The sequence below is a fragment of the Atta cephalotes genome (genome assembly GCF_000143395.1).
Source record: "Atta cephalotes unplaced genomic scaffold scaffold00025, whole genome shotgun sequence".
In the NCBI taxonomy this organism is placed as follows: Eukaryota; Metazoa; Arthropoda; class Insecta; order Hymenoptera; family Formicidae; genus Atta; species Atta cephalotes.
Genome location: NW_012130089.1, coordinates 2,564,270 through 2,589,529, shown reverse-complemented (window position 1 = coordinate 2,589,529; position 25,260 = coordinate 2,564,270). Strand labels below are relative to the sequence as shown.

General features: G+C 37.1%; 1 protein-coding gene across 1 annotated transcript in view; it reads right to left on the bottom strand.

Annotated features, from left to right (window-relative positions):
• Positions 1–1,783: 1,783 nt before the first annotated feature.
• Positions 1,784–25,260, bottom strand: part of LOC105620377 (MKL/myocardin-like protein 2) — a 124,264-nt gene continuing 100,787 nt past the window's right edge. Inside the window, exons 5-14 of the mRNA XM_012201876.1 lie at positions 12,214–12,279; positions 7,302–7,598; positions 6,708–7,072; positions 6,112–6,408; positions 4,350–4,490; positions 3,963–4,146; positions 3,594–3,890; positions 2,865–3,466; positions 2,232–2,741; positions 1,784–2,098 (exon numbers count right to left, since the gene is read on the bottom strand). Of these exons, the coding sequence (XP_012057266.1) occupies positions 1,784–2,098; positions 2,232–2,741; positions 2,865–3,466; positions 3,594–3,890; positions 3,963–4,146; positions 4,350–4,490; positions 6,112–6,408; positions 6,708–7,072; positions 7,302–7,598; positions 12,214–12,279 (3,074 nt within the window). The remainder of the gene's footprint in view (positions 2,099–2,231; positions 2,742–2,864; positions 3,467–3,593; positions 3,891–3,962; positions 4,147–4,349; positions 4,491–6,111; positions 6,409–6,707; positions 7,073–7,301; positions 7,599–12,213; positions 12,280–25,260) is intronic.

Below are 25,260 nucleotides of genomic sequence, written 5' to 3'. Positions count from 1 at the left end.
TAATATTATCCACGAATTTCGGGATATTCTGTATAAAAAGTAGTTTAGATACAAGTATATATTTGAAAAATTAATAGAAGTAAATATAATATTCAGATATTTTTCATATATCTATTCAAAATATGAATATTTTGTGTAACTTTTCAAAAACATCATTTGTTTTGTCACAATTAAAGATTCCCTTGTGTTTCATCAGGCAAGCAATTACGCTCTTTAAGATACACCCACACACACACACACCCACATGCACGCACGCACGCACGCACGCACGCACGCACGCACGCACGCACGCACGCACGCACGCACGCACGCACACACGCACGCACACACGTACACAATACATACAAGCTCTCGTTACCGAGATCGGCATTGCGGTCCCTCGTCGTTACATTAAAGTCCGAAGCCGCTTGGTCTCCGAGGAACGTCTTAGAACAGGGCAGAACGACATTCTTTTAACCCATAAAGCAACTCTCATCTGACACACAATGTTCCGAGACGGAATCCTTCGATTACGTAGTGATCGCCTGTCGTGCGATGTGCGTAATGGTTGCGGCTCGCGACGCGCGTGGCTTCGATCTCTCTTGTTCATACAGTTTGGAAACATGGAATGTCACAAAACAACAAAAAGATTAGTCGCGGTGGAAAGATCGAAGGACCGCGCCGTGGTAACCGATCCCGGTGGCGATTGTATAGCTCGCGCGCGCAGCCATTCCTACGATTTCATTGCTATTATTATGATTATTGATTAAAATACGCAATAATTCATAAAACGTAATTCCTAACATCACATGCTCTGTGGCTTAGAAAATATGTATAGCTGCGCTGGAAGGCCCCCGAACTCGCGTATTCAAACGTTACACGACTCGTAGACGTCAGGCGCACGTAGAAGTATATTTTACATATGTGTATACGTACGTATATATGCGTATGTATGCATATCTTTACAATAATTATTGTTATATTAGATAGTTATTCTATAAGTGTTTAATTATGCAAAGTTAAGATTAATTACGGTTGCGGGAGAGGGGCAGGCATTTGGAAATAGAGAATTATCTGAGGGGATCATATACGCAAATGTTTTCTCGTCTCCTTGATTTGACACACACGCTATTTCTCGCAGTTATTAAAACCCAAGCAACACACGACTGGATAGTAAAAACTAGCTTAAAAAACCTGTCGTAAGCTGACTCTTTGGGAGAATTTTGAAAGTTGATTTCGGTCCTGGAACTTTAGATCCTTTTCTTTTTTATATACGAGCGGCATGCACACATATCGTTATTTTAAATTTTAGTTCCAAGAAGAAAAATATTTTATATATATATATATATATATATATATATATATATATATATATATGTAATTATTTTCTGATAGACCATCAATCAAAAGAATGACATGCGTTAGTATTCATTGATTGAAGAAGACCGAAAGATGACACGTGTGTCAAACACTGGTCCATAATTCGACAGCCTTCTCTCGTTTTTATACGTACATAATTATTAATTATGATAACGATCCGCGCGATTATGTACCTATTTTTTAAAGTAGGTATACTTTCGAAATCAACATTTCTTGTCTTGACGCGTGCGTATAAGTACACATAACGTCGGTTACAAGATGCATCAGAGACAAGAATATCACGAAATAGTTTATATAAAATGCATTGTACAGACCTCAAGCAACGCAATCATTGTTCGCTTTTCTTTGTCTATCTCGAATTATATTTTTGATTACCTGCCGAGAATTAAGTACATAACGCCGGATTGTAAGAGAGTATCTCGGGCTAGGTCGCAAAGTCTACCTTATCCCAGGTCATTGGAGATAAGTCGGACGACATTTTGAAGTCAGAGTCCTCCATGTTAAAGAGATCAAACGAGTACTGACTGCTGCCTAATAATGGGTCATAGATATCTGTGGATGAGAGACTGATGGATGGAGTGTTAGACTGATGGTTGGACGATAGCATTGTCGCTGAAGGTGGTGGCGATTGCGGCATTAGGGAATCCAACCAATCAGGATCGTCCATATCCATCGGCATGTCGCAATCCAGTTGAACGAAGTCCATTGGATCCAATGTTTCCAAGTCCAATTCCAGTTCCTGAAAAATATAATATTAATTTGAATAACTGCTAATTCCATCTGTACTTTTAATCATATCATAATTATTTTGATCAACACGTCAAAAAATAGTTTTCTTCTTCTTAATAAATTTCTTCTCTAAGGAAACATACTTTGAGATCCAAATTTGCATTATCGGGAATCACTTCTTGTGATGGTTGAGGATCTGGAGAAGCTTGTTGCACTGATTGAGGACTGAGTAACATTGCGGCGTCCAACTCGGCCTCGGAGGTTAAAAGGTCCGTGCCGAAGGGGGTAATCTCTTCCTGTTGCAGCTGTTGAAGTGCAGTAGGTAACTGAATGGAGAATGCGGTTAATGGTAATGGCGGTGGTGGCGGTGGTGCCGGTGTCGATGGACTTGGACAACCACTCTGAGACACCTCCATCGGTATCGGACTAATCGGACTCATTGGACTGGCGGCCGTAAAAACTAATGATTGAGTTGGACTGTCCGCCGGCGTGGTGAAGACCAGATTTGGCTGTAGCTGGCGATTTGGAGTTGTGGGAGTGGCTGGATCTTGCGCGGCACTTGGTGGTAATTCGCCATTCTTGATCAGAATCTCTAATACATCGTCAACTACTTGACTTTTTATGTGACTCTTTTGGACTGGTTCGATTTTGACCTGTAAATAAAAAACACGCGACAAATGAGAAAGTTATTTATACAGTGTTAAAAGAATTTGGACATTACAACTGTTATTATTACTGATTATAGAGTTATAATAGGAGAGTTAAAATAATCGTACCTTCAGCAACTTAGCAGCTTCGTCGTACTGCGGTGGCGGTGGTTTGATGTCTTCGGTAGTGGTTGTTTGTTGTTGCTGCTGCTGTTGAACCTGCGCTTGCGCCACGAGAGCACCAAGAAGTGAGCCATTCAGCTTTGTTGGCTTCGCCAAATTTAAGACGATAGCCGTAGGTATTTGGACAGTAGTGCTGTTTTTAGACTGATTTTTCTTGTTGTTAATCGCGGTCAGAGTTGCAGAATCAAGAATAGCAGTGGTATTGTTTGGTTGCGCTTGCAGAAAAGCTGCAAGACTCGCTTTCGCGTTGATTTGATGAATCGTAGCTTGTTGCGGTTGCGTTTGTTGTTGGCTCTGTTGTTGTTGCTGCTGGTGTTGTAATTGTTGCTGCTGCTGTAAGTGCTGAAGCTGCTGCAGATGCAAAGCCAATTGTTGTTGTTGCATTTTATTTTGTATATGTTGCTGAAGTGCTAATTTCTCGGCGCGCACCGTGGTTGGTTGTGTCTGACGAATCTGTTGAAGCTGTTGCTGCGACTTATACAGCTCGCGCTGTAATTCCTCTATTCGTTTCCTCTGCACCTTGATGATATCATCTCCTGAAACATGAACTGTGTCGTAAAAACACCCACGTGTGCTGTCTCTCAAATCAACAGCTTCGTTCGAAAATCTCATCGCCTCTCACGCACCAAACTTAAAGCGGCGCTCTAACGAAGAGATATCGAGATGACGTTTTACCTGGCGGACTCGACGGGTCGTCGTGCTCGCTACTGTGGGGCGAGGCTGTTCGCGGGCTACTCGGCTCATCCTTTACAATAGAACTCGGACTCTTAATCTGAGAGCTGGAATCATCCGTCGCCATCGGGCCAGGAGTGTCCATCAGAATATGACCCATGTGCGTTACGTGTGGTCCAGTAGAATTGGAGATTGAGTTGCTGCTGGATTCTGTGAAGGGCTTTAATCGCTCGATCAATTGCGGCTTCGAGCCCGACACTGGCAGATTCCGTCGTTTCAATTCTACCTTTAGATCGCTCACTGCAAACGCGACACACGAAATTATTTTCCGATACTTGCGACCGATCGTTCTTTAATGCGATTTCAATATACCTTTCATATCTTCTAGTTTGCCCAAAGGCCTCAGTGGGGGCTGTTCCGAAGGATTGTTCGAAGAATTCGACGGAGCCGGACTGGCAGCGTTCGCGCTACTTCCGCTTACGCTACCAGCATCGCTCGCGCCGCTACTTGTAAGCGATAGCGGCTTTTGCGCGGCCGGCAAAATGATTTGAGGATACTAAATTTAAATTAAAAGAAAAAAAAGATTTTTTAAAACTATTTTTATTAATTTGAAAAGCAAATATTTGGGAGAAGTGGTACAAGTTTTTTAAAAAAGATAAACAAAAATTATTTATCTGAAATTATGAGATAGATATATATAATTCTTTTCGCTTGTAAAAAGTTTCTATAATTCGCGTGTTATAATGCGTGCATCAGTACCTTATGCTGCCATTCGAGCTGCCATTGGAGGAACAGCTGTTGCTGCTGCAGAAGTAGTTCATAACTGGTCTCACCGGGCTGCGCGCCGCCGAGACCGGAAGTGTTAGACGACACTGGCGTCTTTTGTGCGTTTGGCGGTCCCTAGCAAGATTATCATTACGTAAGGAAAATATAAAAAATGCAACTCGCGCTTGATCATTTATTATAATAAGTTATACACGATTCGCAACCCGAATAAATCCCGCCTTTATGCATCTCGCTTTACATAACGTTGTTCGCGATCCGTGAACAGATTTGAGATATATTTTCCTGACATCACTGTCTGGCGCCCGGTGAAGAGGAGACCAAGGTAGGTAGATAGGTGACGTAGCTCTCCGGTTCAGGCCAGGCCGAGTGATAAATGATACATCAAGATGTTTTCTGCGCCCTCATTTGCACGCCCATTCCCGGCTCGCTTTCACACTGGCCACGCTATATCTCGAATGTTTTGGGGCCCGCGCGCTATTCGGGGCCTGGCGGCTCGATTCGGCTCGGCGTCTATCAGGATCTGGGGGAGAAGACCCCGCGCAGCCCACTTCCTGACTTCTCCACTCTTAGGTGCAATTAGCGTTCGAATTACTCAGAGCTAACGAGGTGGGGCTTCGAGCCTCGCTCTGGGGAGATCGCGAGAGTTAATCACCCGATACGATCTACCTCCGAGGTTCCTCCAGGCCCCAAGAGATCGGGGCTCTCTACGCTTTTTCGCTGCTCTCTGAGGCGGCCTACGGGAGCCGAGATTCACGGTCCATGCTCCGAGCTCGTTTTTACCTTGTCCTCCTCCTTCTACACGACCACCTCTTCTTGCTCTCATGTCATGCTTTTTGTCTGTCTCGTTTTTTTTTTGCCCCGCTGGCTACCACGCCGAAATGCGGCTCTCCGTTAGCCCACGCTGACCGGCGAGCACTCCGCCACTAGTTTGTAGTACCACCGGTCGTCCCAGGTACACGATAATTATCGCGCGCCTCTGTGTATATTCTGGTCATGCTTCGGATTAAAAATTACTTTGCACCTCTCGTTTCATCGCTTATCGAACTAGTTCGCGACTGAGAGAAGTATTTCCGGTAAAATCTTTTGGCTCGAGTTTGTGACCGAATAATTGAGCAGTGTCGAGTAATTTAAGCTTAAACCAGATAATTTCGATGTATTAAACAAAAATATTTAAAAAAATTATATAAGGAAGGGAGAGAAAGAGGAAACATTATATAAATTTCCGTTTCAATAATAATATTAATCTATAGATTGAATATTTTATCGTTTTAATAAGTTAATTACGAAATTAAGGATTAAAGCAATTTGAACGCGCACATAATGTAGAAATCAATTTAAATTACCGCTGATTTAATACTGTATTTAATATTGTATTATTATAAAACTACTTTAGTTTAAATATTAAGAGTAAATTGTCTTACATAATATCTATTACGTTTAAAGATTCACGCGATGGACTGGTAATCGTGAACAGTGATGTCAGAATCTCGATACTTTGAAAATATCGTTTAATAACTTCCATCGCAATTCAATAGCTGTTCTGTGAAGACATAATGCCCTGCGTAATAAAATCGATATCTCCCGACGAGAGAACCAACAGTATCATTTTGCAACACGGTGATAAAAGAAAAACGATGTATGCCCTCGCGCTGCTCTCCTTCATGCAAGTCACACAGAATGACACAGTTGTTCTCGTCACCGAAATGTTGACACAATAAATTGAAAGTGAACTTACTTTATACTCGTGGAACTTGATCGTGCGGGTCTTGGGTTGGCTCTTGGTCTTCGACTTCTTTCTGTTCTTGTCCTTCCCGGGGGCGTCGCTCCTTTGGCACGTGGGGACGGCGGTGGCGGCTATCGGGCTTGGCTGGGGCCGCGGGGTGATCGCCGCCGGCGGCGGTGCCGGGGGCGACGCTATCGAGATGTTAGACAGGGGACTCAAGCTGGATGTCGTCGAGCCCAGGGACATCGGACTCGGCGCCGGCGCCAATGGTAGGAGGGTCGTCGACGGGCCATTCGTCGTTTGGCTCGCCTGTTAAAAGAGAGAAAGGTGGTTTTTCAAACTTCCACAATGCAACCGACACGCGGTATCGATCGCTATTGACATAATTATGGCGACCTCCTAAATATCGGAATTGCCATCGGGAATTGCGCGATTAATTTTCGTCACGCTCGATTAATGCTTTCATTGCCGCCTAAACGTTTAGAGATTAAGTTCGAAAATCTACTTATTTTAGGTATGAGAGATAGAGCTCAATAACATGTGTCGATATATAACCCAATAAGAAGATAAATGTTTGCATTAATTATTTTCCTGCGTTAAAACTTTACCTGCGTAGACGTGTGTTGCTGACCGTGTAGAACTTGCTGCTGACCTTGTTGCTGCTGCGTTCCGACAACGGTATTGCAAAGTTCGGCGAATGTTTGTATCGTCGATTCCGTAGACGTTTGCTGGAAGACGGGAGACGTCGACGAGACCACAACGGCACCGCCGGTCGACGGTATGCTCAAGGAAACTGTGACGATGCCCGCAGAAGCGGCCGCAGTTTCCAGAACATCCGATGATCGCGACTCCAGTTGTGGTGAAGGCGCACCCTCCGAGCTCTGGGAATCATCCTCGAAAGTGATGTAGTGGTCCGGGTGCTGCGGTTTCGTCACCTGCCCCTCGCAGGTGGCCTTGAAGGGAATGTGACCCTCTGGAGGGGAAAATTTAGTCATGAAAAATCACATTGATATGTACACGGAAAGAACGATTTTGCTGAAGCATTTAAAAATTTAACTAAATACAGATCTAAAAATAACTTTGTTAAATCGTTAAAATAATTATGCAGGAATCTGATGAGTAATGCTGCAAAAAGTTTTGATATTTTAGCAATCAGTTTGAGTATCTTATATAATTATTTTATGGAGGCTATCGCGAGATACCTTTGACCGCCCTCTCGATGGGCTCTTCAGTATGAAGGATGTTCTTTTGGATGAGCTCGAGCGGCCCAGGTCGATGACTGAGCTGATCGTTGAGTTGATCGGCTAGCCTGGCCTTCTTCAGCATTCGCTGCCGCTCCGCCAGACTCGGATCCACGTGACCTACATCTTCAAGGATATGCTGCCGAACCAGCTCGTCTCTGCCTGGTCTTTGCTGAATCTTTGCCTTCAGCAAATCGCCTGTCTTCGCCCTTTCCAACTGCTTCCGTTGCTCGTGAAACGCCGGTGGCGTCTTCAACGCTGCGCGTGCAAGGAAAAACATTCGTGTCTTTTATATCGTACTTTACTCGCCCATCTGGGCGTGATTAATTTTAAGAGCGACATTGCGCTGAAACGTCTCGGTGAAAGCTACTTCGAGTAGCTTTGAAAGAAGTCGAAACAGGGCTGTCATTACTTTCTCATTCGTAATTTTAGATCGCAATTTTCAGTCTTTTGATCAAATGGACTTTTTTTTAAAAAACAAAAAAAAAAGAAAGAAGAAGAGTCAAATAAACGTCGAATTTCTTAGTACACAACGTGACGCATGCAGCAGGCATCAATTTCCGGAACGATGGTCCTCAAAGGCAGCATTTTGGTGTTAACATGACGCGTCCTCAGGCTCCAGCATTCCTCAACATCGTTAAATCGGTGGATAAATGATCCCCGAAATGTGTCCCTATCACTATTTCCGGACGCGGATGCTGTCGGTGCGACGCATGCAGACGTGGACGTCATTACGCGGAATAAAAGGCACGTACCCACCTACGGTCGCGTTGCCGATGTCGGCAGCGGAAATGTGAAAATACACGGGCGCCCTGGTATTTTAACCGCGTGCCGTAAGTTTCCATCCAGCCAGTCGTGGAACGGGGCACGCCGTCCGGCTCTTTCCCCGTCGCCAGTTTTTTTTAGCAGCTTCGAGATTAATCGTGGATGTAATTCCCTTGCTCGTCGTCGCGGTCGCGAGAGATGCAACGCGTTCCTCGTCGGATATTACTCTTCAGCTCGTTACGGAGAATTTACGGTACTTTTGTGAAGGTACGAAGAGAAAATAAAAAAGTAATGGGAGGTAGGGGTTTCTGATCTCTCGCGCAGAGAATCGCACTAAAGTGGGATACTATAAGATCGCTTATGAATCGATCTATAATTTACATCTTTTCGCGTATGTATAGTACGTATGTTTCTTGCTTTGTTCTCTCAGTGCAATCGTGAATTGAATGGCATCATTTCCTTTTCGAAGCTTCTCGCTCTAAAAAATATCGGATTTAACATTATGTCCATTTTCACTGTGATTATTATACGCCATGATGGATTTAACAGCATGGGTTTTAAGTTTATATCATGATAGTATTGACACAAAGTGTTAAAAAAAACTATTTATATGGTAGATAATACATCCTACTGACTAAAAAAGCCTTAATGAACATAGATTGAAAGCTCAACTACTTCTGAGATTAATAGTTTTGTATGTTAGTATTATAACTGACTTCTTGTCTCTTTTTTTATGTGTTGCATACGACGTGAAAAGAAAGAAATTAAGATAAATAAGACTGATAAATAGGCCTATTTGAGAGAATTACAGATCTAATGAGATAATCTCTCATCCAATGGCAATTGTAATTGCTGGTTGATGTTAACTTAAGTAATCAATAATTACTGATTCCCGATAAATTTTTCATTGAATCGTACATGGAAATTGAATCAGAACATTTAAAACGCTATTTGTAAATATAATACTTAAGTAAATCTTCACATCACATACGACACGACAAAAATCAATGAATTAGTTATGATACTAATATACAAAATTGTTTATATCGTAAAAACGATTGATTTCCTATGTTTACTAAGTTTTCCTATTTTTTACTCACCATCATAATGTATTATAATATCTATCATCATATATATAAATGTTTTTTTTTAACATCCATAAAAAATCAGAAATAATTTTAAATCTATATTATGTCAGTGTTAATATTTCTCTATTTAGTTTTTTATGATTTTTTTAATAAATTTTTACGTATTTTTTTTATAGTACTTGAGTTCCCTGTAAAGTGTGATGATATCATACATTAATGTCTTTAAAAATCTATTTAAAAAACTATCAAGTTTCGTTGAAATGGGACTAATAGAAAAATGTATGCCGCATAGGATTAAATGCACACTAATATTTTTTAGAGTAATTTGTTATTCCTTTCGCGAATGAGATATCAGAAGTTTGAAATATGTTTCAAAGACGTCCTTGTAATGTCTATTCTAATCTCAGACAAACTGTCCGAGGGGCATCGTTAATTTGCCGCAATAAACATCGCTTTTCGCGGTTGGAATAGGCTCAAGATTCGGAAAAGCAAGAAACACTGCGGTCTTTACACGACGATTGATATCCCAGAAGAAAAACATGTAGTTATTTGTATTTATATTTGCTCGTTATACTCGCGATGGCAATACGCATGATGATGTATGATTTGGCGCATATTTCACTGTGGCGAAGCAACAAATTTGGCAGATATTTAATATCGTCGTAAACATATAATGCATTATTACATTCAATTTTGCATTCTTAGCATTTATAATGAACAACTTTCCACATGTTTTACTTTTTCAATGAATAATTTTCAGTGTCTCTAATATTCATATAACTCAAAAAAATTTAGAAGCAATTAAATTTTTATTTAAATGTGTAATCTCATAAGTATAAAATATAAAAATAATTTTACTGAAGTGTAAATAATGAGAGTAATATGAGTTAATATACAGAATAGAATAAAGTAGGAGAAAATGCATCTCAAAAGGTGAGACATCAGCATAATGCTACTTTAAAGTCTAAACTTAAAATAATAATAAGAAATAATAGCATATATATATATATATATATATATATATATATATTTATTATATATAGACGAAATAATAAATTAATAAATTCCTAGCTAAGAAATACACAATTTTAGGAAATGCAAGTGAAGATTGAAATAAATTAAAGTAATTCAAGATAACATATAAAAAAGAAATGTATAAATAATATAATAATAAAATAATTATTAATAATTATTAATTATTAGTAATTATTAATAATAAATTGCTAACTAAGAATATATAATAAAAAGTAAAGAATATGAAACTGAAAATATCTTTCAAAATGATATAAAAAAATTAAAACTTTCAATTTTATATAATATTTAAATAGCGTTGAACAACGCTATTTAAATATTATAAAACGAGTAGTAGTAAAGAAAAAAGAAATATTAGCGAAAAAACTTTTTCAGAAAAACGGTTCACAGGAACCTATCAATTTTTGAATGTAATGAATTTTTAATGTAATCAGTAGCTTCTGCGAAAACGGCTATTATTTTCAGGCGTGCGAATGTGTATACGGGGCTTAACTTTAAAGCCCCAGAAAGTCGCAGATGAATGAACCCTGCGCGCGGCATGGAAATGCAATGTGCACACACGCGGTTTTACGCGTAAAGTCGAATGAGGCCTATCAAACCGCGTATTTTCATCAAGCCGACGATATATACCGGGCGCCATAAACGCGCCAACGCGCGCACGGTAACAAGAGCAATATTTTAGGGTGTGACCCAAATAATTACTGGATGCTCGTGCTTTCGTTCTGGTAAACATTTGGTATCCATCGTAAATCTACCGCGTAACTAGACTGCTGTTGATCGCTTCGAGGATTTCGGATGCGAGCACGCCATACGCCGCGCGAATGTTTTTAGTTTTGCTTCTTCATTTTAGTCCACGGTATGATGAGGAAAAATGATCGAATAGTTTGTTTCATGCAGAAAATAACGTTGAGAAAATACTACATCTTTTACAAGAATATAAACGCAAACAAAATATTGAATATTCTTTGACTATTAAAATATATTCTAACTATACAAATAAGCAGCAGACTATATAAATAAGCAGTTTTAAACAATTATATTAATTTGCATATTACTCCTTATTACTTTAAAAATGATATAATAAATAATTAAGTTTCCCAGAAAAGAGGAAAAATTATTTTTCAACTTGACAGAAAATTATTGTCTAACCAAATGATATCTACAAAAAAATATATTCTTAATATGATCAAATATTATTTATCATTTTATCTTAAAGTCTATCTTAAAAAAATCATTCTTTGAGTTGTGAATTTTTAATAATTTTGAATGAAATTATTAAAAATTATTAAAATTGTCATAACTCAAAAAGAGTAATTTTTTTAAGATAGACTAAAATGATAAATAATATTTGATCATATTAAGAATATATTTTTTTGTTCACTTTTTCTAATTAAGACAATATTTACTTAACTCTTTCATGATAATAACTCGAAATTACGTTTTTTTAGTTGTGTCACTTTTTAAGTATAAAGGAAATAGTATTTAAAAAATACAAATTATTGTAATTTTCTAGGGAAGAAAACTTAATTTCTCTTAAAAACTTCATTTATCTTATTAAGTATTTTTTAGAATGCCTGATTTAATTATTACAAAATTAATTGACCGACTTAAAAACGACCTAATTTGTTTCGCTTTAAAACTCACAAAAAACAACAGTTAATTGTCAATTTGTTTAATTGTTGCGAAGCAATTTACCACAATCTAGATGTGTCCTAGATATCAGTCCTATACTTTTTACGTATCCTTGAGAACGGCGTGATAATTAACTCGTGTATCAATCGATGTGAGCGAAGACGTTTTTAAGACCGTAGAGACTAGCCGGCAATGACGTTCAATGACGGTCGTAACGAAAGTTACGTTGATCACAACCATCGCGAGCATCAGCGAGAGTTTTAACAGCCCTGAGTCGTATAGACGCAATTTTCCGTGGCGTAGAGAGGAAAAAAATGTATATAAACGGTGTAATAAACAAGCGGATCAACACTTACGTGGCATGATGCCTTGCGCAACCAACTGATTGATGGGTCGCCTCAGCATGAGCTTCACCTTCAACGCTGCAACAGAAAAAGGGAACCGCCAGTCATAAAGTGTACCTCTTTAGTTATGGGGAAGAAATTAGGGGCCAATTCGAGCGAGCGGCCTCCTCTTCGTGGAACTTTTATTCGAACGAGTGCGTTGCACCTCGGCGAGACGCGACGCGGAGAGGTCGCTCGCTCGTGAAATTCTCCCATCTTTCAGCAACATCTCGCTCCAATTTCTGTGGGATTTCCGCGGAGGAGTTGCGACAGCCGCGAAAGCTCAAGTCGTGACGTGAGATGCTTCTATAAAAACCGCAGAGATCAAAGTCGATCACTCGCCCCAACTTGTGGCGCGGATCTTTCCCGCTACGTTATTTATCCTGCGCATATCACATATCTTTTTGGTCCTTTTAAAGATAAAATAATATTTATAATCATTTTTATAACAGGATGTTAATTAAAGAAAGACATTAATTTGATTCTCTTTTTATTAGCATTATTATTTTATTAATATATATACAAAATATTTAAAAAAATAATATTAGACATCTTATACATTGGACATGCTATCTTTTTAAATGATGCTTTTATTTTTATGAAAAAAAATTGAATAGATTTTTTATATTTAGTTATAGCAATATCAAATTTTTAATTATGCATAGGTTGATATCGTCTAAAATCCGCTTTCCTGTAAATCGGAAAAATGCAAAGATACGTTGGATCGATCAAAAAGATCAAGAAGATTCATGGTTCGTCCTCCGCGCAAGATACCCGAATACAAATTAACACACAAAGGGCCGGCGGTTATAAATACGCGCACGACGCGGGCCAGATTGCATAAATTGCCTGCGAAAGAGGAAGAACAAAAACGCGGAGGCCGCATGGCCGTGCAATCTGAATTCAAAGCAGCCAATGTGCCGGCGAAATGCCTGGCGCACTGCCTTTGAGCATAATGGCTCATCCGCGGTGGGATTTGTTACTTCAGTGCTGCTGCTGAACTCGTAATTCGTTCAGGTTCCCTTGAATCGTCAACGAATGTTAAATTGGCAGCTCTCCCCCTTTCCTTCGATCTCTCGCGTCTTGTTAGAATTAGTCAGCGTTGAATGAAAATTACACTTGTGACATTGCTTCCTGCTGTTGTTTTCTTTACACCGACGTTGATGAGTAATGATTCAATTCCTTGCGGATAGTTACATTTAAACTACTATTTCGAGATTGAGATATGCTTATTGAGATTTCGGGCAACATTGTACTTTGGCATGGAATAACTTAAATTCGCGATGCGACAAATTCTTCAGAGTGATCTATCGTCTTGTATTCCTTACGTAAACAACATACGTGTCGAGCAAGACAAAATTATAATGGAATTTGATCCTTTATACTTCCTTTTCTTACTAGCTAAATGCTATCGTAGTTATTAACGTCCGTCCTCCGTTCTTTATAATAAGTACCTTTTACTTTCTAGCCGATTTTACTTTGGCATTTATTTTGTTTCTTCGCTCCGCCTTCTTTGTTCCACTTCGACGCATTTAGAATCGTCTAGAAATTAATATTTTCTCGTTTCGTAAGTTTTCATGTATTTTAGTATTTTAGTATTTAGTATTTTCATTCGTCTGTGCATCTAATATTATCTTTGTGCAATAAAATGTGTAATCACGAATACAGCTACATTCCGAACGTGATTTCCAGGATCGATAACGGGGATACCGATCAGGAATTCTCGTTAAGGGATAAGACTATCGCGATTAAAGTACGTTGATAAGATTCCATAGAGTTTGCTTGCACTTTGTACCTACGGTTATAATAATTCGTTGAATCTTGATCGCAATTGCCAATCGGCGCGTTCCGCGATTATCGCATCGTAATAATAATTCGTGCTAATTAGCGAGTCCATTCCGTTAAATTAAATCAGGTTAGTTGCTACAAAATAAGTTTGCCAACTCTCCACTCTATCTAGTCTCTTTAATAATACTATGGCGCGCAAACTCAACAATGTCGTAACGACATTGCTGCTCTTTATGGACATTCGACTTTGTTCTGTGATGTCGCAATTGTGGCCGCGTTTTATGAATTGTCAAGAAATCTTGTGGATTAAAACCTCGAAGTTAAACAATTACTTAAAAAATTTTAAAGATTTTTATTTCAGGTACGGAAAGAACAGTTTTGCTAAAATATCTATTTAGCTAGATACAGATCTAAAAACAATTCTGTTTGGACTATTAAAATATAATTATGTTAGACTTAAAATGGTTGCAAAAATGTTAAAACTTTTCGCATAGTATTGTCAACAATATCGTTAGTCTTTTAAATAATATTTTTTATAATCCAATAAAATTATTTTCAGATATAGCTAAATTTTTTACTTCAGTAAAACCATTCGATTTGTATATTTTTAGAAAATTTTCAAAAATTCCAGAAATTACAATTATTGTCGTAAATTAATACAATTAAAGATTCGTTGCATTGCATAGTTTTCTTGATTTCCAATTTTATAATTAGATAATAAATAATGAAGATTTGAGAAAATCGCAGATCGAGAGAAACGGAGCAGAGTATAGTGGAGCAAATCTAGATCGGAACACCAGAGGAAGGATAGACGCGGAGAAGATAGATACTAATGACCAGAGTGGCGTTAGCTACCGAGAGATATGCTGAACCAAACGATGGTTCTCCCATCTCCCTTCCTTCTCTTTCTGTTTCTCTTTCCCTGTTTCTTAAGCATAGCACACGTGCATAGTTGCGCACGTGCATAGTTGTTCCGTGTAACCGGTGGCACTGCAGGTTACGACTTTGTGGCTCGTGGACGATCGCGCTTACGTGAATTCTCATCGTGTTTCGCATTTCTGGGAGCTACTCGTTGTTATTTCGCTTCGTAAGCTAGGCAGCGCGCTGTGCCACTACTAATTTCTTAACCCCATGGGGTCGAGGAGCATCCTCCGAGTTCCGCGCGAAATCGAATTTCAATACATCGTAATTAATGGCAATATGTATGAGAGAACGGGAAGCGAAACTCTCAAGAAGATAACTTTCAAACGCGACTTATGAATAGACATCGGTAAAAATATTCAGAACAACGAATTTAGACATCTAAAATAAATAACTTTATTTTTTTTGTGTTGCGTTGAATGTCTTTTTAAAATATTCGAAAGCAAGTATACCTATATTATTGGATTGATATAATAATATTTAAAAAATTAACAAAAGAGAAAATTATATCTATTTTTTTTTCGCAAAAATTAGGACTATCAATTTGAAGCAGCTGTAATTATTTATATGGAGCTTGCGTGTACAAATATACGAATGATTAATGCATCGGAACATTGCTAAGGTTGCTATCTATCATATTCCAGTATTTCCAAATGTTTACATAGTAAACACAATAAATCTTGCGGCAGACATCTTTTACGATTGCAATAAAACTCACGATACTACTATCGTGAGTATCGATATTACCTCCTTATGGAAATTCTATCGATTCGTAACGCGAGTCTATTTACGAGCGTTTACATGCATGCATTATGCGTGCGGATATATCGGGGGTGCTCACTTTGAATCAAATTCATTATCGGCCTCCCACGCATTGGCCGCGTCGGATTCTCGTGTTAATTGCAAAGTTTCCGGATGCCGTGAGATATGGGAACCACGTGCCGCCGCAGGCATTCGCGCCATCCATAGAATGCAGATTTGCACCGGTGCATTCCTTGGGGGAGGCGATTATCCCCACATGCATCGAGGTATACAGCCTTTACCACTTTGATTCTCGCTTCGGCCGTATCTTCCCTCTGCGATGCAACGCGATTACATGGAAAGAATGGTTTTGACGAAACATTTAAAATTTTGCTGGATACAGATTTAAAAGTATAATTTTGTTGGAAATTCAAACTGATGCTAGAATCTCAAAATTTTTTGCAGCATTTTGCAGCACTCATAATTTTTTAGTTTATAATTTAACATAATTATTTTGGTAGTCCAACAAAATTGTTTTCAGATCTGTATTGCGTTAAATTTTAGATCTTTTAACAAAATCTTTTTCTGTGTACGAATTCACGATAGATAATTCAACGAGCAATAATTGATTTATTTATAAGAATAACGCTTAATAACATTTAATTGATAATGTGTACAATAAGGATTGTTATCGATTTTACTTCTATAATTTGCGTTATCGTACAAAGAAGAAATGATTTTGCTGAAGTATCTACAAATTTAAATATAAATATAATCTGCAATTAATTTTGATGAATCATCAAAATAATTATGTGGAAAAATGAAATGTGATAACCAATGTTGCAAACAGTTTTGACATTCTAGTAGCAAATATTATCATCAGATAACAGCTGTATGCTAAAAATAAGTGATATTTAAAAATTTTTTTTCGTTTTTAACGAACCGATGTTTATAATAATTAATTTTTAGGATCTCCTTAAGAGTGTTAAATCCACATCATGTTGTTCATATCAACATAGAGAATATGTAAACATTAGCATAGGGTAAATCCATTTCTACATTTTCAGCATATATATCTATCTTCAAATTTTTAGAATATTCAAAAAAGTCATTCTTTTCGTGTATTATAGAAGTAATAATAAAAACTAATTTTTAGTAAAAATCTTTAAAAAATCGAAATATACAATTGCGGTCGACATTAGACAAGTAATTATTCCGATCCTGATTTCTGACTTGTGAAACATAACTGAAGACCACCCAAAGCTGTCATCAGTTTTACGATTATCTCGCTAACACATTCCTTACGCGCCTGCTTTACGACGAGACGACCGGCAAATAAATCAGCGCGACCGGAATCCTAAGCGCGGTGTTAAAGTGTTAAAGAGTTCCGGAAAACACCGAATTCCTTCGGTCACCTCATAAATATTACGTCTTCGAGAATTCGTTCCTACTGTTCTGACCCCAATTTTCGGATCTTCAACTAATTTCGACAAATCACCACCTTCCAGCATCGATAATCCTATATGCCATGATCGTGTCGCAAGAAAGCGTACAAAACGCGATGTCAATACATAAATCGCATTTATCGAGAATTTCTACGATCGGAGGATATGGCGTTCTATTGGTTGCTGCAACAATTTAGATAGTAAAAATATTATGCCTTATTTTACTATCTAAATTGTTGCAGCAACCAATCTTTTCTTTCAGTGTATAATGGAGATGGATAAAATAACATTTTATTATTTATCACATTTCTACATATAAGTAATAGCACAATTTGCAGCGTCTAAGCAAAAATTATCAAATCGATATTATTCAGAAAGATCTATGAATATTAGGGAGCTTTTGCAATATATCTTACTAAATTGTGACGCGTTTATTGGAGATTCCTACAACCACATGATATTGCATTCTGATAGGATGGAAACTCTGGTAAATAGAAATTTCTCTTTAGTGTGTTAAATGTGAAGCTCTATGAATGTTGAATGCCCTCACCCTCTATGATTTGCCTACGGTAAACGTTAACCGTAGATTATCGCAGTAATCTCATGTTCACTGTAAATCCAAGTGTAATAAGTGACTTCATATATATAGTTTAGTTTAATACTCTGCATACGTACATGGATTTATACATTTGCAAACATGCAATATAGTTAAGTTATTTATTATGTTATTTATGTAATTATATATTACTTTTACATAGAAAATTAAATCATATACATCATATATGAAGGCATCTATTGTATTACTTGTATTTGTAAGAACTTAGCACTTAGCATGCAATGTTCACCAAAATACGCGGAATTAAAAAAAATTTCTATTTCGCAAGCACATAAAATTTTTAATGAAGTCATCGCGAGTCTGATAGAATCCCTTTAGCCATGTCGTCACCGGGACGTTGAGTGGGTGGAATAGAAGTCGGACATTCACGAAATAGAAAGATATGTTGTAAGATACGTTTACGTCGGGCGGGGGTGATCCAATAATACGGCAGCTTTGGGTATAAATAAAACCTGCGAGCCCGGAGATCGCGAGAGAAGTTGTCTTGTGTCGTTTCCTCTCCTCTATCATCCTCTCCGGCTCGCTTTTCCCCGTGCAAACGCTTATCTCTCCTGTCCACCACTCTGCGGTCTTCTATCTTTTTCTTTTTTCTCACTTTGTTCCACGCTTTATTGATCTTTTCTTCCTCTTTCTCCTTCATCTCCTTCTTCTTAAACAGGGCAGCACGTGACAATTTTTCTTTTCTCTTTTTTTTTTCGAAATAGAAACCAAAGGACCCTCCCCCTCACTCTTGTTCTTCCGCCTACGTGATTTTCGAGAGATGAGCGGCGTAAACATCTCGAATACCATGGAATATTCCATTCTTCAAATAACCAGCCACTTTATCAACGCGGTTGCGGAACCTTTAATGGAAACATTGTAGTCATTCTATGCGAACTATTTTAATCTTTCGTTATTTTCTCGTAATTTAAGAGACAAGAAGTTTTTTGAAGAATCGTTACCTCGGAAATGTTTAATTTACGTGCACTATAATGAAAAACAGAATAAAAAATTCTCTTAATTAAAATTGCAAACGGATAAAGTGATTTAATTTCTAAAAGTCTATTCTTCATTCATTTGTAAGAATAATGTTTTTACTCCGGACACGAAATTAATATTATTAATGAATTCTTTTAATTTCGTTTAATTTTTGCCAAGTACTGACGGTCGGCCTCCCTATTAGAATACTAATTGGAATTCGCCGACGAATTTATTGGCGACCGGTTGAATTTTTCAGTGGCGCGTTTCCCGCCATTGTTTTCTGACGAGCACAGCTGGGCGGAGAATGCACGCCTGTGCACTTACGTCAAAGAGCGGGGAAGAACTGCGAAGGCACAACCGTGAATATCGTCTTGATGAACGCCCGATGGCGTCCGTTTGACGTTCGTTGCACTTAATATTCCGCTCATTACAGCATATTTATATTTAATTGACATTCCCGCGTGTTATTTCCTATTCAATGCGAGCGTTGCGGATGTAGACATGGCATAGACGGACAAAAGATCGCATTAATGATAAACACGTTTATTTATATGTTAGATTCGATTGATTTTTTCTACGAACGCACGATCGCATAAATGATAATGACCAAATAATTAAAAGTTTATACGGAAATAAATAAAATTATATAGTAAAATGAAGTACATAGATAAACAACTGGTATTAAATATGTAAATAGATAAAAAATTTTAATTCAATTTAATAAAATATTAATAATAAAAAATGGAAACGTAATACAGTGTGATGATATGTAATATTATAATTATATAATAATAATAATAATAATAATAATAATAATAATAATAATGATAGTAATAATAGATAATGAAAGAATTAAAAAAAAGTTTTTTCGGGATTAATTAAAATATACAGAAAATATTAAAATATATAGAAGATAAAATATGTTAAATGTGAAAAGAATTAAAATTTAATTAAATAATGAAATAAAAAAGGAAGAAACGAAGAAATGTAATATGATAATATGAAATATTATATGATAAAATTATAATAACATAAAAATAATTAAAATAAGTTTCTTTGGAAACAAATAAAAAATTCTATAGCAAAATATTAAAGTAATAGTGTTAAACTATTGAAAGAATTGAAAGAATTGAAACTAATGATAAAGGACGAAAGAAAGGCAGAAATATGATATGACATAATACTGTAATTGTGTGATATTACTAACAAATATATTTCATATCCAATTATATTATGTCCATTGCAACAAACATTACCGCAGTGAATTAATTATTAATCATCTAAAATTCATATCAGCAAAAATACACGCAACAAACAAATTAACGCACACGGCAATTATTCTGTCCTTGACAAATTACGAACGCCCAGCGCAAACTCATATATCTTCGCAATCGTAATGAGAGGGAGGAGAGGCGTGTAATATGCTTATAATTACCCCGCTAGTTAATTCGCTTAATGGGATAATCAGTGTGCTATTTATTTCGTTTTCACGTCGGGAAGCAGCGCCTACGTTCCTCCAGCTGTTCCAACCGCGCGGCCATGGATCGTTTCGCGGCGCGCGGTAGCCGGGAGGGACGCCGTTTAATGCGCCGATCGTGCGATACGCATACAAACGCACGCATGTATGTACTTATAAGTGACTTATAGAACTCGCGTGCGTCCGCTTCGCGTGTATATTAGCGCTCTATGTAAGTTTAACACGGCTTCGGCATGCTCCGCCTACCGGCTACGCCTTCTAATCGACGTGCGCACTTGTTTCTTTCGTAATGTCCCCCTCGAGGAGCAATAATGACGCGCGTATTTACATTTTTCCCTTGTGTTTATTGTTACGAGATCCGGGCGCGTTGAGCGCGACATGTTGCACTTCTATGCGCATTAACGATCGATTTATCCTTGATGTATAAACGGCTTTATCTTTGTTGGTCATCAGCATCGTGCCTATCGCGAGTAAATGTATCGTTTCTTTTAAAAAAATATGAGATGTATCGATTTTTTAATTTTTTTTTTTTTAGAAATACAATGAAACACTTTGTAGAAAATATTATAGGAATTATTTTGATATGTAGTTTAGAACTGCATGGAAGAATTTAAAATAGAGCAATTATTTCTTTGCACAGGTATTAATATTTATATCGCATATTACGTATTAATACTGAGGTGATATTTTTCGTAATAAGTTCTTTGCAGTGTTTTATGATGCTTATTAGCATCATTATTAAATTGATCATCGATGTAATTGCGTTATTGTGTAATTTAATGTTATTTTCAGCTTTTTCAGTTTACGATTGCGTTTCAAATCCGACAAATTTAGCGCGTAATTTTTCTTATAGAACTGGAAAATCTATTTGCAAATTTAAATATAAATATTATCGAGCTCGATTTGTTTCGAATAACGAAAATAGGATTCTTTCCGTTATTTAATTTATTGTTTGTCGGCTTAATTTTTCACTTATAATCATGTGTCGTGCATTTCGATACAATCGCATGGTAACAAATAATTGTACTATAATATTTGAAATAATTTCCTGCAATTCTAAACTACATGTTAACTTTCCGGAGCTGATGGTGGATCTATTGAATTCTTACAATTAATTATCATTTAAATCTCTTTCTCAAAAATGTCACAATTTAATTTTCTTTATTTGTGTGTTACATCTGCAAATTTAGATTCTTATTAAATTTCTTATTAAAATCTACTTATTAATTTATTATGCTATTTTTATTTATTACAAATTATGCTATTTCGATTCTTTGAAATTAAGATTATATTAAGAAAAAATTTATTAAATATAATGCCTTTAATTAACACTTAGGGAAACGGATTTATTTTTTAAATCTTATTCTTTTTTGAGTATAGATTTGTTATAATTCATTATTTTTATAATATTTCTTATCTCGAAATATGATACTGTTTCAGCGCCATTATAATGGCTTCCCGTCCTGTAAAGGTTAATATAAATTAAATGAATCTTGCAGACTCAGTACCAATAACTATGTTACAGATTTTGATGTCAGCTCCGGCGAAATAAAGTAATTATCACAGAAATTCCTTCAAGATCTGCTATCTGTGCTTCTATACTACACACATGATATGTGCATCGCATGTTGCTCAAAACTATTTCAGAAATATTCTAAAGAATAGATTTAATTTATTTTGAAATGTAACTTCTCTGGTCTCAGGTAGTTCCACGAGCCTTTGGTTTATCTTCATATTCCACATTTAATATGGGAGTGCGTGAGTCCCGGATCGAGCGAAGGGCATCGCGTGCGAAGGGCGTGTAAAAAATTCCGGAGTCAGCTCGCTAGAAACGATCGGTCCATCCGACATCTCGCCGTATCTGTACCATTTACTATGTCGCTCGTTCCGAAAGAAAGAGAGAAAAAACCGAGAGAAAGAAAGAGAGAGGATATACCGAGTCGACCGTCTGGCGCTCGTAAATTCTGCTCGAAATTCTTAAATATCACGATTCCCTCTCTATTTCTCGCCTCTTCATCCCCTGTCGTCTCAGAGGAGAGGAAACCAGTATTTTTAATCACGCGCGAGCGCGTTTCTTCCCGCGACTTCTTCACCTCCCACGACCCACGCATCGAATGTTGCACCACACGCTTGCGATGGGCCACGCAAGCCAGGAGGACGCAGGATGAGAGAGACGCGTGTGTGCGCGTGTATGGCATGCGTGCGCGCGATGTTCCTCCTAAAAACAGGGTTAACAACACTGAAATCTATTTATTTACCGGGATAAATCACCAGGAGTTTTATGGCGGAGTATATTACGCAAATCGTGGCGTTATATCAATCGACAAGAAGGTCGCATCCCTTTTTCCTCTTTCGCATTTTTCCCATCCTGTTCGCAATCTCCTCCCACAACATCTTCTACCTTTTTTTTCTCCTCTTCCGCTGTTTTTCTTCAACGGCCGCATTTCTCGATGTTCTCGTTTTGTTTTTTTTTTGCAGAGCGGATGCCGTGAAGATTTGCGTTGCATTTGACGAAAAAGTTACGATAACTTTAATGATAAGCCGTTATTTCGCACTTTTCTGCATAGAACATTTGTCTAGAAAGTGACGTAAGTTTGTTTAAAAAAAAAAATCTTATAAAAATTGCAGCGTCAAAAAAATCTCTTTAAATAAATTAGATCCCATACATTTTACATTATATATGTAGATTAAAACGTTTTCAACATAAATGTGTTGAGCTTGTGATGTTTCTTTTTTCTTGTTTGAATCTTTTTATTCTTCTTCTTTGATATCGTATTCCTTTTTTTCGCTCTGCTTGGAAAACAACGACGGCACGAGGTGCCGAATGGACGTCTGGCGCGTCGTACTTCAAGCTTGTAAAGCTTGTAAAGTTTCGCCATTACTCCCGATATTTCATGATTGTCATCTTCATCGCACAATTAATATCATAAGCGCGAGACATGTTTTTGAGAAATTTTAATTAACATTGCAGATGCAAAATAAATGTTTATTAACAAGCTGTTTCTTGTAATTTGTAATTATAGTAATTTTTCATGAACGTAAGTAGGAGAGGCTGTATCTTGGGACATATTAATTATCCTAGTTTATAAAGTTTTTGTACAAAAGCACATGAAGTCTGTTTTTAGGCTGCCAACTCAAATTTGTCATCAAAATATTTCCATCAAATCTGATTTCCGAGATATAAAGAGACATTTTTCCAATATTGAATATATAGTGAAATTTTATTAGAATTGGGAAACAAATTAGAAGTACTGAGTGCTTAATTTTTTTTTTATATGATTTTTAAGTCTTTCCTAATCAAGAGCTTCAAATAATATCGCTCAAATGTTAGAAGAGAATTATATTAACTCTAGTGATTTCAACTTCGGTTAGATAGGACGACAAATCGGTTGGAGGAGGAGTTCAGAAATTACCGAGAGAAATCGTTCGACATTTGTGTTACGATAATTATTACGTGTGGGCCGACAATGCCTATACTGACAACAAGATGGGTGTTAGTATCGGTATTGTTTCAAGCATTCGTCCGTTGCATTTCGACTATTCATACTGGTAAATCAATCGTTTTTGCGTGATAAACACCTGCCACCATTCAAAAGCGAGAGACGCGATGTATTTCTACGGGCGAAAGTTGGCCCCTGAGGCATATTAATTAGTAATTGCAAGAAACGAATTGCCAGGCAAACATTATTCTGTATCACATCGCGAGCTCGATCACGATGTATATAATGTTTTTGTCTTGCGCGATTTCGCAAAGTATTATTACAGGAACATGCGCGCGATCGGAAAGAGAGAGTCAATAGCGCGCAATCGTCATTATCCCTTAAAAGGTGGGACCGTGTTACATTTCAGAATACACAAAACTACGAATATTAAAGGTAAAGGGATATAAGGGAAAAAATTCCTAATTTTCAAACGCTCTACAATTAATTTTTTTTTTTTCTAGTAAGAATGTTTAACGTCGGTCATTTGCACCGATAGCAACGTGAATCTTTCAGTTTCACTGTAGATTTTTATATTGTTCTAGATTATTTAAAAATTTGGAAAAATTCTTGTGAAACTTTTAGCGATGAGTTTTTACTATAACAAAAATTGGATTGTAGTTTACCTATTTTTTATAGATTTTATAGATTTTTAATCTTTTTAAATTTTTTATAGATTTTTATAAATTTTTATCTACCAGAATTCACAATATATCAAAATGATTGTGTTTTTAAAATCCAACTTGGTCGATAAAAGATTAAAAACTTGTTATTCGTATCATTTTCTTGTTATTCATTTCGTTATCTTGTTATTCATATCATTATCTTGTTATTCCTATCATTCTCGTGGTGTTACGAATATATCGCAGTGCAATTTTGCATCTTCTCCAAACAAATGGATTACGTCGTAGAATTTCGCAAAGCGACGTTCTGCTCGCGTGTCAGGAGTTTAATAGTGTTTTCCACTGAGAAAACTATATTGCAACATTGATACAATTGAATGCAAATCAGTTTATATATTTTCAGTGTTAATGAATACTTAATGAACTTAATCCTTTTAAGATTACAAGATTATCATGATAATAAAGAATATGTAATTAAAAGACTTAAAATGTGAATTGATTTGTATTAAAAAAAAATGTACTCACTGTTCTTTTCTATATCAATGTAATTTAATTTTAATCTCGGTTCAACTAACTGTCCATCTTTTTTTAATTCTAGGAATTAGAAAAAGATGAAGAGTTAGTTGAATTGAGATTAAAATTAATCTACATTGGTAAAAACGGATATCAGTGTGCATTAGTGCTGCACTGTAGTTTTCCCAGTGTATCGCTGTAAAACGTTGCCTTTTGCTGATCATCGACCGAGCCTCTCGTTGAAGCCGTGGAAAGCGCGGGTCGTCAAGAAAGCGATATGCATGCATCGCAAACTCGCGCGCGCGCCCACCCACGTGTCCGTCCGCGCGCGTTTAGTTTCACGTTTGCTGGCGTGCTGGATGCTGCGCGGGGCTCGCATGCCCCTCCAGGTGAAACTGTTTCCTGTGTCGCAAGCCGCATCTCTCATTCCTGAAGGGTTTGCCACTCTCTCTCTCTC